At 36.6% G+C, this 14,500-nt stretch overlaps 1 protein-coding gene across 3 annotated transcripts in view; it reads left to right on the plus strand.

Moving 5' to 3' along the window:
• LOC106871560 (cleavage and polyadenylation specificity factor subunit 1) overlaps positions 1-14,500 on the plus strand; it is a 100,687-nt gene that overhangs the window by 44,991 nt on the left and 41,196 nt on the right. For all 3 annotated transcript variants that reach the window (XM_089354115.1, XM_052968705.2, XM_014918065.3), the window contains exons 25-27: positions 853-1,086; positions 9,820-9,972; positions 11,970-12,086. In XM_089354115.1, coding sequence (XP_089210241.1) covers positions 853-1,086; positions 9,820-9,972; positions 11,970-12,086 — 504 coding nt within the window. The remainder of the gene's footprint in view (positions 1-852; positions 1,087-9,819; positions 9,973-11,969; positions 12,087-14,500) is intronic.

A 14,500-nucleotide genomic window follows, 5' to 3' on the forward strand; every position in this document is an offset into this window, starting at 1 on the left:
TTCTTGGTTCGGCTGTCGTCCATGCAACATCTATATTCCTCCCTGTGCCTGTGAAATCTTGTATCCCTGCCGTAAAGCTTTATTTCCACACGCGCCAGCTTAATTTAATTTGTCCATAGTCAAAAGACACTTGTTTTTATGTCCTGTTATTTGTATTTGTGTAACATTCTCCGTTTTTTTTCCCTACCTTGTTTTCGTATACATTCGCTGCTTTCTTTCAAGGGATCTAATACTGTTAGCTTAGTTTTTCCTTGGGGCTGGCCAGATTGGAGCAATCTCGAGTATAACCAGCCAAAATTGCAAAGATAATCTGGAACTCGACTGAGGAAAGAAAACTCCAAATCACCTCTTCTTGTTTTCTTTGTATTGTCTATTTGGATGTTTTGTTGTCCCTTTTTTGTATCACCTAACTGTCTGGATTTTTTGTGTTCTTGTCCCATTTTGTATTTTATATATATATATATATATATATACACACACACATATATATATATATATATATATATATATATATATATATATATATATATATATATATATATATATATATTTCTGTATATTTCTCATTTTGTCTTGTTCTGGTGCTTAGCGAAGTTTTTTCTGGAGAACATTATTTTTCTTTGTGACTGGGTTGTTGCTGACCTCTTTCTAGCATATTGGATGTCCACCTAGTGGTCATCCCTTATACATGTGTAATACAATTTTCTCTGAATTTTCAGATTTTTTTATATGGTAGGCCACTTGGTTTTAAATTGAATTAATATTAGATTTATCACCCTATATATATCTTTTTTTTTCCAAATTTCCATAATACATCATTTGATTGTTTTTGCTTTTATATGTATTTTCCAGGCTCGAGTAGATGAAGACTTGCTATTATATGAAGCTTTTCCATTTTACCAAACTCAAATTGATAACCACTTGAAAATCCGATTCAAGAAAATACAACACAATCTTATCCTCAGAGACAAGAAATCATCTCGTGCGCGTAAAAAAGGAGTGGAAGTCACTGAGGATGTCGGTATTCTGAAAGAAAGCCATGTTTGTTTGATGCGGTACTTTGAGGACATAACTGGTTATTCTGGGGTAGGTTAATAAATAACACTGTATAATGAAATTTTTCCTTTTTTCCCTTTGGTCAGTAAGTGTTATTTCCTACCTGCTTCTATCTAGAAATCAAAGGAAAAGACAACTATTCCCTTCAAATTTTGCTTTTGTGACCAGAACACCAATGTTTTGAGACTGACCTTTTTTTCCATTACATTTCAGACAGATTCAATACTGAGTGGCTGAAGCAGAAATATCATTATAGTAAATATTCTGCTCGATACCACAGATTTACTTGTCAGTTACTTGACCTTAACCACTTAAGCATGTCCCTTAGTGGCTGACAATATGTGCATCTCTGATGATGAGCAGGAGTAGTTGGGGAGCATCAGATCCATGTGTTGAGAGGGATTGGTTGGGGTTTGAATAAATGTAAGAAAAGCAAAGTTTGATGGAAATATTAGCCATTTTTCATATTTTCTAGGGGTAAGCAAATAAGAAATAACAGTTGCTATCCAAGGACGAAAATCATGTGACAGTGTAGTCCTTATGAGTTATTGCTGTCGTTTATTTTTGATTGAGGAGACAGTTCTGACCATCCCTTATTTTGACTAGAATATCCAAAACCTTTCTTTTTATTTTTTTAAGACAGTAAAGGTGTAACTTGAGAGAAATATTAGTTTCAAATTTTGGCAAAAGGCCAGCAATTTTGGGGAGGTGCTAAGTCAATTAAATTGACCCCATTGTTCAACTGGTACTTATTTTATTGACCCTGAAAGGATGAGAGGCAAGTCAACCTCAGTGGCGTTTGAACCCAGAATCTAAGGATTGACAAAATGCTGCTAAACATTTTGCCCGACATGCTAATGATTCTGCCAGCTCGCTGCCTTACTTGAGAGAAATATTGCTGTTATCTCTAGCAGGTTGTATGACCATGCAGAGATGCCTTCATTGTCTTGTATCTATCTTTACTGGTTTTTTATCAACATGTGCATTGTCTTAAGCTCTTTAGCTTTATATCCAACTAGCTAAATATTTTCCCCGGTTACTGCTGTTCATATTTGGATTAGTAAACAATAAATATGTCGATTTATTTTTTTCTTGTAATTATTTCAAAATATCTATATTTTATTAAAAAATATCCAAATTGTAATGATAATAGAATTTAGAAATGAAAATCTGTCAATCTTGAAGCACCTCAGAGTAAACAATATTCATTGTGTAATTTTTTGTGCAAATGAATAAATTGTTGTTGCTTCCAACTCATGAGCAAGCAACATAGTTTTGGCTGTAGGAGAAGCATGTAGTAGAGAAATGAAATCCAACTGCTTTGAGGGATTGACCCTGAGATTTGTTAATTGAAATACCAAAACTTAGTTTGACTAGAAACTGAAGCTTGTTAAATTCAAATGGAGTATCTGTGGGTATGAGAGGAACGCATAAATTTTCACTTCATTTTCTTTGTCAGTTGTCACATATATTTTTATGTATGTGTAAATGTATGTCTGTGTACCCAACAAACACACACACTCACAGATATATACACATTCATATACAAAATGTGACATAGTTGTTGAATTATTCACTTAGTTGTCTATAGTAGTTTTAGATAAAGTGTTATATTGTTTTAATCCAAATCATCATCATCATCATCATCATCGTTTAACGTCCGCTTTCCATGCTAGCATGGGTTGGACGATTTGACTGAGGACTGGTGAAACCGGATGGCAACACCAGGCTCCAATCTAATTTGGCAGAGTTTCTACAGCTGGAAAATTATCACACATACACTCACGCATACGTACACTCTCACATACATATACTAAGACAGACACACACAGACATACATTGATGCACACCTCAGGATAACACTCTCTCTCACTGAATATCAACGTCATCATCGTTTAGCGTCTGCTTTTCATGCTGGCATGGGTTGGACGGTTTGACTGAGGACTGGCAAGCCAGGAGGCTGCACCAGGCTCCAATCTGATCTGGCAACGTTTCTACAGCTAGATACCATTCCTAATGCCAACCACTCTGAGACTGTAGTGGGTGCTTTTTATGTGTCTCTAGCACAAGGGCCAGTCAGCCGACACTGGCATCAATTGTGCTTTTTACATGCCACTGGCATGGGAGCCAGACAGGCAGCATGGCATCAACCATGCTCGAACGGTGCTTTTTATGTACCACCAGCACGAGAGCTAGTCAGGCAGCACTGGCATCAACCATGCTTGAATGGTACTTTTTACATGCAACCAGAACAGGAGCCAGTCAGGCATTGCTGGCATCGACCACACTCGAATCATGCTTTTTATGTGCCACCAGCCATGTGCGAATGCTGCTTTTTACGTCAGGCAGCACTGGCATCAGCCACGACTATGATTTCTCTTGATTCAACAGGTGTTCTCAAGTACAACATATTGACTGACAATTGAAGGATACTTTTAAATGGGCTGGTTATGTGACACTGGTATCAGCCATGGCTACGATCTCACTTGGCTTGCCAGTACTTCTCAAGCACGGCATATCTCCAAAGGTCTCGGTTGCTTGTCATTGCCTCTGTGAGGCCCAACGTTCAAAGGTCCTGCTTCACCACCTCATCCCATGTCTTCCTGGATCTATCTCTTCCGCAGGTTCCCTCCAATATTAGAGTGTGACACTTCCTCACACAGCCATCCTCATCCATATGCAACACATGACCATACCAGTGCAGTTGTCTCTCTTGCATACCACATCTGATGCTTCTTATGTTCAACTTTTCTCTCAGGGCACTTACACTCAGTCATGTATGCACACTGACATTACACATCCAGTGAAGTATACTAGCTTCATTTCTTTCAAGCCTACGCATGTCCTTAGCAGTCACAACCCATGTTTCACTGCCGTGTAGCATGGTTTTTTGCACACATGCATTATACAGTCTACCTTTCACTTGAGCGAGTGGCCCTTTGTTACCAGCAGAGGCAGGAGCTCTCTGAACTTTGCCCAGGCTATTCTTATTCTAGCAGCTATGCTCTCAGAGCATCTACCCCTTCTACTGACTTGGTCACCTAGGTAACAGAAGCTATCAACTACTTTTAGTTTTTCCCCCTGGCATGTGATGGAATCTGTTTTCTGTACATCCAACACTTTAATTGTCTCTCTTACTCTTTAGATGTGTGTGTGTCAGTCATCACAAAAATGTATGTATACTCACACATACATACTCTCACATACACTCACACACATATACTTGTCAGTCATCACATATGTATATGTATGTGAAGATGTGTGCATTTAGTTCTCTAAGGCTTAACATAGGTAACAAACACGCAAACACACACACTCCAGACACATACATTCATCTACACATGTGTATGTATGTGTAGATGTGTGTGTGTGTTTAACTCTCTGAGGTCTAACGTACATAACAAATGCACAAACACACATACTCACAGACACATACACACTCATATTCAAAACTGGAACGTGGTGGTGGTGGTGGTATAAAATGTCCTTTATTATAGTTGACTATAGAAAGATTAATTTTAGATAAACTGTTATATTGTTTTAATCCAAATATGGGATGTAATACTATGACCCTGTAAAATTTGATTTGATTTGGTTGAGCCGTTTGAGAATGCACAGGAAACAGATAGAAAGACAAAGAATTTTATATATAAAGAGATAAGGTTTCTTTTATAAGCTTAGTTTTTAAACATGGAATTGATTATTATAATTCAGACTCATAGTTTAAATGAAATATTTTATTAATTTATCTATAATAATAAACATGAAATTCTGTCTGTCCATCCGTCTGGGACCCCTGTATCTCAGTCTACATTTGCTTTGCATAGACATATTATACCTTTTTGGAATTGGGATGATTCCGGAATTGAAAATTTGCCCTTCATATGGTTCTTGAGCATCCGACATTGTGATCAAGTTTGGATGAGGATTTGTTATATGCTAACAATTGAAAATTCAAATTTAAAAGAACTCCAAATATTTGTGAACTTCAAGTTTTTCATTTAAACTGAATTTAAAGTAATACCATATTGGCAGGGTACCAATAAATGCTTTATTATCATTGCTCTCTTTAGTTCTGGGCGGCAAGTCCAGTTAGTTCTCTGCAGGAGCTAGCTTAAAAGTTCACACAGAGTGCGGCTTATAAGCTAGTATTTTAATAAGCGTTATGTTTTGAGTTGAAGTTTTAGGTAAAAAATTTTTAAGATAAATAGCATTTCTGTTGAAATATACTGCATTTGTTTCAATTAATTTTAAAAATAATGAAGAATGTAGTAAAATGCTCTACATCTTTATTAAGCTGATGTAAGTAACATGAAATTAATATAAACTTTTGATAGAAAGTTTTAGATTAGATCACTTTAACCCTTTAGCATTCAAATTACTCTGTCAAATGTAATGCTTGCGGCATTTTGTCCATCCTTATGTTCTGAGTTCAAATTCTGCTGAGGTCAACTTTGCTTTTCATCCTTTCGGGATTGAGAAATTAAACACTGGCCAAGTACTGGGGTTGATGTGATTGACTTACCTGTGCCTATAGTAGAAAGGATTATCCACAATGCTTTGAATTAATCATGCATTATCTTGTAGCTTCACGATTTCAATGATGTGATTGTTTATTTTTACAATGACATTATAGGGTAGGTGTGAGAGGCTGAATGTGGCCAGTTTGAGCATAAAACAAGTGGAATAGTTTGGCCAGATATGGCCAGTTGAAATGCTAAAGGGTTAAAGTGTGAAGTTTGTATCATAGAACTATGGGTGGTCTTAGGTGGGATGGTATTAAAAGAGTTAGCTCATGAAAAAACTGTAATGGTATGCTTAGTTATGTTGCAGAGAAAATGTCCAACAATACACCCTCGAGAGATGTATTAGTTGAAACTAATTTTTCCTTTTTTTTTTCTTTGGAAATTAAAAAAAATTTTTATTTCATTACTGATGGAAATTTTTTAAAACTTTGTGACAGAAAATTCTGATCAGTATTTTTTAGCTCTTTCCCATGAGGAAGTAACTGTTTTGGAATATTTCTTAAATACTTTTCCTGTTTCTTTTTTATCTTTTCATTTATTCAAAACACTAATTTTTACTTTCTTTCATTTCTTTGACAAATTACTAGGTGTCTTTATTAAAAAAATAGCTTAGCTGTGTGGTAAGAAGCTTTCCAACCACATGGTTCTTAGTTCAGTCCCACTATGTGGCACCTTGGGCAAGTGTCTTCTACTATAGCTTTGGGCCAACCAAAGCCTTGTGAGTGGATTTGGAAGTGTCGTGTATATATGTGTGTGTGTGTCTTTGTCTGTGTTTGTTCCCCCATCACTACTTGACAACTGGTGTTGGTGTGTTTACATCCCTGTAAATTAGTTGTTCAGCAAAAGAGACTGATAGAATAAACACTAGGTTTTAAAAAAATAAATCCTGGGGTTGATTTGTTGGGCTAAAAAAACTCTTCAAGGCAGTGCTCCAACATGGCTGCAGTCAAATGACTGGACCAATTTAAAGAATAAAAGAATATGCCTTTGATATTTATGTACAATTGGACATCATAAATGCAAAATGCACTTTTAATTACCTATTTCTAGGATTCTGTCTAAAAATTCTTTTATAATTTTGGCACAAGGCTAGCAATTTTGAGGAGGCAGGGAAGACAATTATGCTGACCCACTGCTCAGCTTGTTGTTATTTTATCAACCTTGAAAGAATGAAAGGCAGAGTCAGCCTTGATGATGTTTGTCCTACTGTAAACAATCAGGGAAAAACCCCATCAAAATCTATTTAGTAATGTAAATCCAATCTTTTTGCAAACAGTATAGGTTGTTGCAGTTCAGCCCAGGTGGAGCAACTTAAGTTAGTGAATTTTTTAATCTTACAACCATACCTACACCCATGATTGAAGGCATTTTACTCATGGCCATTTCACCTATTTTCAGATGGTATTTAGTGCCACATTGTGCAATGTATCCTTCCTTTTGTAATATGCTAGAGTGTGGTTCAGAGAGAGATTTGGCTGCTATTTTGTAGTTGGTTGATAAGCATGTAGTAGCTGTCTTATTGCCTCAGTATAAGCAGTTAAGTGGACTGCTTTTTAACTCTGATTTCAGTTGTATTAGATGGACGAAAGACATCAGTTTCTAGATTCAGTGCTAGTTTATTACAAATAGTTCTTTGTGTTGGTCCATTTAGAAATTAGAAATATATAGCTTGATAAGGGATTAAAGGAAATACATGCTGTCAGCAAAATAGCAATACTTTAATATTCAAAATGATAGTTTTATGCATTATTACATAGTGATTTTTGCCTCCACAGATACAAAGTAGAAAATGAGATATCTATTGATTTTTAAATTACACCATTCTTTATAGTTTAATAGACTTAGGTAGTATACACATTTTTTCTTTTACATGAGTATCATATACTTGTTTCATGTACCCTATAGAATAACCTTTTGTCTGGAAAAAGAGAATATTCTTGCTTTTTGTTTACAGTCATTTAGATGTTTACCAGTTTTTGCAGACTTTGTGATAGCTCGACTTAGTAAAAATAGCAGACAAATACCTCAAATTACTTCTGTTTTAAAAAAATAGAGAACATGTTAGGCAGTATAGTCCGTCATCATCATCATCATCATTTAACATCTGCTTTCCATGCTGGCATGGGTTAGATGGTTTGACATGGAGCTGTCCAGCTGTCCAGACTCCAAATTGTCTGTTGTGACATGGTTTCTATGGCTGGATGCCCTTCCTGATACCAACCACTTTACAGAGTGTGCTGGGTGCTTTTTGCATGCCACCGGCATGGGTACATTTACACAGCACCAGTGTGCGTGCTTTATATGTGACGCTGGCACCTGAAAAGACAATATGTCTGTTTAGACAAGGCTGACTTAGGAAAAAAATAGGCGTCAACAGCAACACTAGCTGCAGTGGCTATCACTCATTATTCTTATCAGTAGAATCACTTTAACTTTACAATAAATGAAACATACCTCCTTGTTAATAACCCCATTTGATTAATCGGAAATCCGATATTTTTGAGATATTTATATGGGTTATGTTTGATTGAATTATCCCTATGATATTCGCCTTTCACCCTTTGTTAAAAAGATGAAAAGTGAAGTCAACACCGGAAAGAATTGTTCTCAAATTGTAGTGGCATAAAACTGAAATATTTGTAAAGTAGTTTTACTAGTACCCTATTATTTTTGCCATATATCCTAGGTGCAGGTATGGCTGTGTGGTAAGAAGTGAGCTTCCCAACCATAAGTTTCTAGGTTCAGTCCCACTGCAAGACACCTTGGGCAAGTGTCTTCTACTATATATAGCCCTAAGCTAGCTAAAACCTTGGGAGTGGATTTGGTAGACAGAAACTGAAAGAAGCCCATTGTATATGTGTGTGTATATATATATATATATATATATATATAAATTTAGATTGGAGCCTGGTGTTGCCATCCGGTTTCACCAGTCCTCAGTCAAATCGTCCAACCCATGCTAGCATGGAAAGCGGACGTTAAACGATGATGATGATGATGATGATGATGATGATGATGATGATGATGATGATGATGATGATGATATATATATATATATATATATATATATATATATATATATATATATATATATATACATATATATAATACAAATGATATATGAGCATATGCATGTATACACACATATATGTACATACCTACATCTACATGTATATATAGATGCATATCCGGGTACAGGACGTCAGAAAAGGAACGGGAACATAAAGCACAAAAAACGGACTTTTTTACAGACAACAGAATGAACACATAGGAAAACAGACGAGCCACTTATGAAACTTTTCCTTCATCAGCTGCCTCCATTCTAAACTAGGCGTTTCGAAGCAACAGGATTTCAAGTAGTAATGCAGTACTACCATTTCAAGCAGCTCAGTTTAATTGAATAATGCAATCATTACATCAATTGAAATGCAGCGCTTTCAACTGCAGAAAAAAATGAGTGCATTGTTCAATTAAATGGATCCGCTTGAAACGATTGTACTGCATTACTACTTGAAATCCTATTGCTTATTTTGATTTTATTTACCTTACTTCGAGCTGTGCGGATAATACCAGATTGACTTGGTGCTTCAACTTAAGTACCTAATTCAACTGAATCTTAATTACTTATGTGTGTGTGTGTGTGTGTGTTGTATGTGTGTTACTGTCTCATTGACATCACGTAATAGTTGTAGACGATTGTCACTGTCATGGAAGCGGTGCCCTTCGTTCTCCATCTTCTGTGAAAAGCATGTCTGATCATGGAAATATATGCCTCAAAAACTGGTGAGAGTTGGTAACAAGAAAGGTATCTGGCTGTAAAAAATCTGCCTCCACAAAATTTCGTCTGACCCATGTGAGCATGAAGAAGTGGACATTAAAATAATAATGTTGATGATGTCCCCTTCTTTGTGTGAGAAAGAAGTTCTTACATATTTAATTTTTCTCTTATTTAAGTTATGCATATAATGTTTACATCTGAAGAAAGTGAATAGTTTTGGAAATTCTGAGTTGTGGCGCTTGTGCAGACTTAGGGCGCTGACTAGTGTACTCTGGACTACATTCTCCAATGTGTCCTTCTTTAAAAAAGATAGTAGGGTGTGGTTTGGGAGAAATTTGTCTGCTATTTCTAGCAAGTTCAGTGACTCACATTGAAAAACTCAGTAACAGTTTATTTTCTTATCAATTACATATGCTATCAAAAAGTTTTAATCACAAAACATATTTATTTTATTTGTAGGTTTTTATATGCGGTGCATATCCCCACTGGATTATCATGACTGCTCGGGGTTCCCTTCGAATACACCCTATGAACATTGATGGCCCGATTACATGTTTCGCTCCTTTCCATAATATCAACTGCCCAAAAGGTTTCTTATATTTCAACAAAGCTGTAAGTTCATTTCTTTTTCTTGTTTACTTACATCCAAATTGTGTTTGAAATCAATTTGGTACCATTTTCATTGTTAGTTGATATTGGAATAGTACCAATGTCATTATATAAAAATGTCAGAGAACAAATGGGTGCAACATGTCATATTTGAACACTATAATTGAAGTGTGGAACTTTTAAGTGTAAGTCTGGGTATTTTAAAAATGTATTAATTATGTGTATTAATTATATGTATTAATATGTATGTATATCATGATTTGTTTAATGTGTTCTCAGCACTGGCATGGCTGTGTAGTTAAGAAACTTGCTTTGCAGCCATGTGGTTTCAGGTTCAGTCCCACTGTGTGGCCAGCACTTTGTGCCAGTGTCTTTTAGTATAGCCCTAGACTGACCAGTTTCTTGTAAGTGAATTTGGTAGACAGAAGCTGTGAAAGATGGCGAGCTGGCTGAAACATTTGCATGCCAGGCAAAGTGCTTAGCGGTATTTCGCCCGTCGTTACGTTCTGAGTTCAAATTCCGCCGAGGTCGACTTTGCCTTTCATCCTTTCCGGGTCGATAAATAAAGTACCAGTTACGTACTGGGGTCGATGTAATCGACTTAATCCCTTTGTCTGTCCTTGTTTGTCCCCTCTATGTTTAGCCCCTTGTGGGCAATAAAGAAATAAGAAACTGTGAAAGACTGTAGCATGTGCATAAGTGTCTGTGTATGTGTGTGTATGAATGACTTTATGTTTATCTCCATCAGTTCTTGATAATCAGTATTGGCTTGTTTACATTCTCGTGACTTAGTGGTTTGACAGAAGTGAATGATAGAACAAGTACCAGACTTAAAAATAAGTACCGGGGTCAATTTGTTGAACTAAACTCTTCAAAGCTGTGCTCCAGCATAGTTGCAGTCCAGTGACCAAAACGAGTAAATTTTGGTTGGACATGCTTTGAGTAGACCATGTTTACCACTGGTTACTCTTTTGAGTCACGAAAATCAAGCCAGATATCCTTCTGGTGTTGGAGGAGCTTTGTGAAAAACATATTGCTCAAGTTAATGAGAATCTGTTCCGATTAAATACTAGGTTTAATGAAGTGGCTAAGTTTTTTGAGGACAAGAATCAATGCCAAAAGTGGATTAACTGTTGTTGAGTGCTTAACATTTCTTATGAGAGAGGTTGTTGAGGAGAATCAAGGATCAGCATAGAGAATCTGTGTGAAAATAATGGTATAAGTGTTAGCATGGCTGTGTGGTAAGAAGGCTAATTTACAACCATGTAGTTTTGAGATCAGTCCCACTGCATAACACCTTGAGCTAGTGTCTTCCACTATATCTCTGGACCTTGTGAGTGAATTTGGTAGACACAAACTCTACAGAAGTTTTGTTTGTGTGTCTATACAAACACACACGCATATATGATGGGCTTCTTGCTATTCACTGACGTGGCTTTGATCAGCCCTGTGTTAAAGCAGCAGACATTTGCCTAAAGTGCTATGCGGTTAGACTGAACTCAAAGCAACATAGTTGGAAAGCAAACTTCTTAACCATGCAGCCTGCGTCTAAGAGAATTAAAAAATAAGAATATAGTGATGTTAATCAGATAATATGTTCAGCATGATATTCAGTGGACATAGATATTGGTTAATATTATTGTTCAATAAGGCTGCGAGCTGTCAGAATATTTAATACACTGGGCAAAATACTTAGCGGCATTTCATCTGTCTTTATATTCTGAGTTCAAATTCTGCCAGGGTTGACTTGGTCTTTTATCCTTTCAAGGTCAGTAAAATAAGTAGTAACTGAGCACTGGGGTCAATGTAATCGACTTACCCCCTCCACCCAAATTGCTGGCCTTGTGCTTGAATTTGAAAGACCTGGCAAGCGAAGTGAAATTGTAGTTGTCGCTGATGTTGGTGTCACGTAACTGGCACCTGTGTTCAATAGTTTTTTCTGAAATAATGCTTATTTGTTGTTTTAGTTAAATAATCATTTTTTTCTTTCTTTGATTTAGGGTGAGCTACGGATATGTGTTTTGCCTACCCATCTTACTTATGATTCACCATGGCCCGTGAGAAAAGTGCCTTTAAGATCTACCCCCTATTTTGTTGTTTATCATCCTGAAAGTAAGGTAAGTTCAGCTCTGTATATGTGAAGTCAACCATTGAGTTTGAACCAACTCTTGTGATGCTGTAGTGGCAATACTGTGAAGGCAGTTTTCTTAGTGAAGATACATGAGAGTAGTCTCCTGCTGCCTTTTTAGGAACTTGTGAAACCTTACACAGATTCTCAGAGACCTAGTGTCTTTTTCTGACATTAAATATACTTGGCATAAGAGGCATCAGGTGTGGTGTGCCAGAGAGACGACTGCGCTGGTATGGTCATGTGATACATATGGACGAGGACAGCTGTGTAAAGAAGAGCTGACCTTTAACTGTAGAAGGAACCCGTGGTACAGGTAAACCCAAGAAGACATGGGATGAGGTGGTGATGCATGAACTTCGAGCTTTGGGCCTCACAGAGGCAATGACTAGTGACTGAGGCCTTTGGTGATATGCTGTGCTTGAGAAGACCTGGCAAGCGAAGTGAAATTGTAGTTGTGGCTGATGTTGGTGTCACGTAACTGGCACCTGTGTGCTGGTGGCACGTAAAAAGCACCTTTTGAGCGTTGGGCTTCACGGAGGCAAAGTGGCTGATGCCAGTGGTACATGAAAAGCACCTTACCTTTCGAGTGTTAGACCTCATAGAGTCAATCACAAATGACTGAAACCCTTGGCATTATAATCAAGCCAAGTAAAGTTGCAGTTGTGGCAGATACTGATGTCATGCAAATGGTACTTGTGCCAGTTGCATGTAAAAGCACCCATTACACTCTCGAAGTGGTTGGTGTTAGGAAGGGCATCCAGCTGTAGAAAGCATGCCAAATCAGACTGGTGCAACCTTCCAGCTTGCTAGCCCTGGCCAAACCATCCAATCTATACCAGCATGGACAATAGTCATTAAATGATGGTGATGATGATGATAATGACAATGATGATGATGATGATGTGACATCCATAGAAGTAGCTGTCTGGTTAGCCCCCAAAACTTGAAGATATATCTGTGTTTTTATGTCTTGATATTGTGTGATAGTTTTAAATGAGCATTACTCATACAAACGATGTTGTTCATTTCCTGTCTTTCCTGAAAAGTATGTGTGGCATTGGGGAAATATTACCTTGCTTGGAATAAGGGTTGACAACATAAGGGCATCTCACCATAAAAATAGATCAGCCTCAATGAATATATATATATATTCATTTGCTTGTTTTACGTCTAATGACTTATTCAAAGCCATTATAGGCGAAACCTGAGGTCCCAGTCAAACTAATATTATCAATAAATTTCACTCTAATTTATGTTGAGTCCCAGCTTCAGTAAATGTTTTTGTTGTTTTTCCATAAATTGATTAGCAATACCAAATAATACATTTATATATAGCAGGCATGGCTGTGTGGTTAAGAAGTTAGCTTCTCTGCCACATCTAGACATTATGTGATAGTTGTATACAAGTGTCACCATCATACAAGCAGTGTCATTTGTTGCCAGTTATCCATGGAAACAGATCCAGTGATAGAGAAATATTACCTTATTTGGAAACAAGCAAAGTTTGATGATGAGAAAGGCATCTGGCCATAGTAAAAACTGTCTCAATGAATTCTTTGTTATTTATTGTTGGTTGATACATTCATTTATTATTATTATTGTTGTATTTTGACCTGAAGATTAGCTATATTTTTGAATAGAATTGATTTTCGATAGTTTTAATCGATTTTAATTGATTTAAATTTCTTTATATTTGAAAATTGGTTATGAAACACTTGTAGTCATTTTATTATCTTGATCTTATGATATTTACTTTGTATTATATTATACTTATTTATTGTGCTTTTTATTATTAATTTTTCTATATGTGACAGTGGATTTTCATCAATGAGTTCATGAACCTTGGTTCTTTTCCCTAAAACTATATATATATATATATATATATATATATATATATATATATATTTATTTATTAAATGAATATCCTTCAAAAGAGGAAGCTATGTATATGTGGCATGTATTTGTAAGGACCGTGCGATCAGGAGATGGTGACGAGGAATGGCTCCTTTAGCGCATCGCACAGTCAATACAAATGAAAAACACGAAAAGAGGATAAATGTATATAAGTGCCAAAAGGAAAAGAGAGACACAACCAGTAGAAGGTTTAAGAAAAAGTTGTATTGATATGTCAACATGTATATCTGTGTGTGTGAGTGCGACATATAAACACAATAATAGGCAGGCCGTCGTGTAAACAAAGTGTATGTGTATACAAACATGGATGCATGTGTGTGCAAGTAATACAGAGCATAGAAAAGAGTCTATAAGGACGTTAGAAGAAAGTCCAGACACAAGGATGGTAAATACCAGTTCGTAGTTAAGGAACACAGGGGTTGAAGTGCTGTATCAAGAAGTTGTGGCGGCAAGGCAGAGCCGAGAAAAGATACTGTCGCACGAGAA

This window comes from Octopus bimaculoides, chromosome 6 (genome assembly GCF_046866305.1).
Source record: "Octopus bimaculoides isolate indiv1 chromosome 6, ASM4686630v1, whole genome shotgun sequence".
Classification (NCBI taxonomy): Eukaryota; Metazoa; Mollusca; class Cephalopoda; order Octopoda; family Octopodidae; genus Octopus; species Octopus bimaculoides.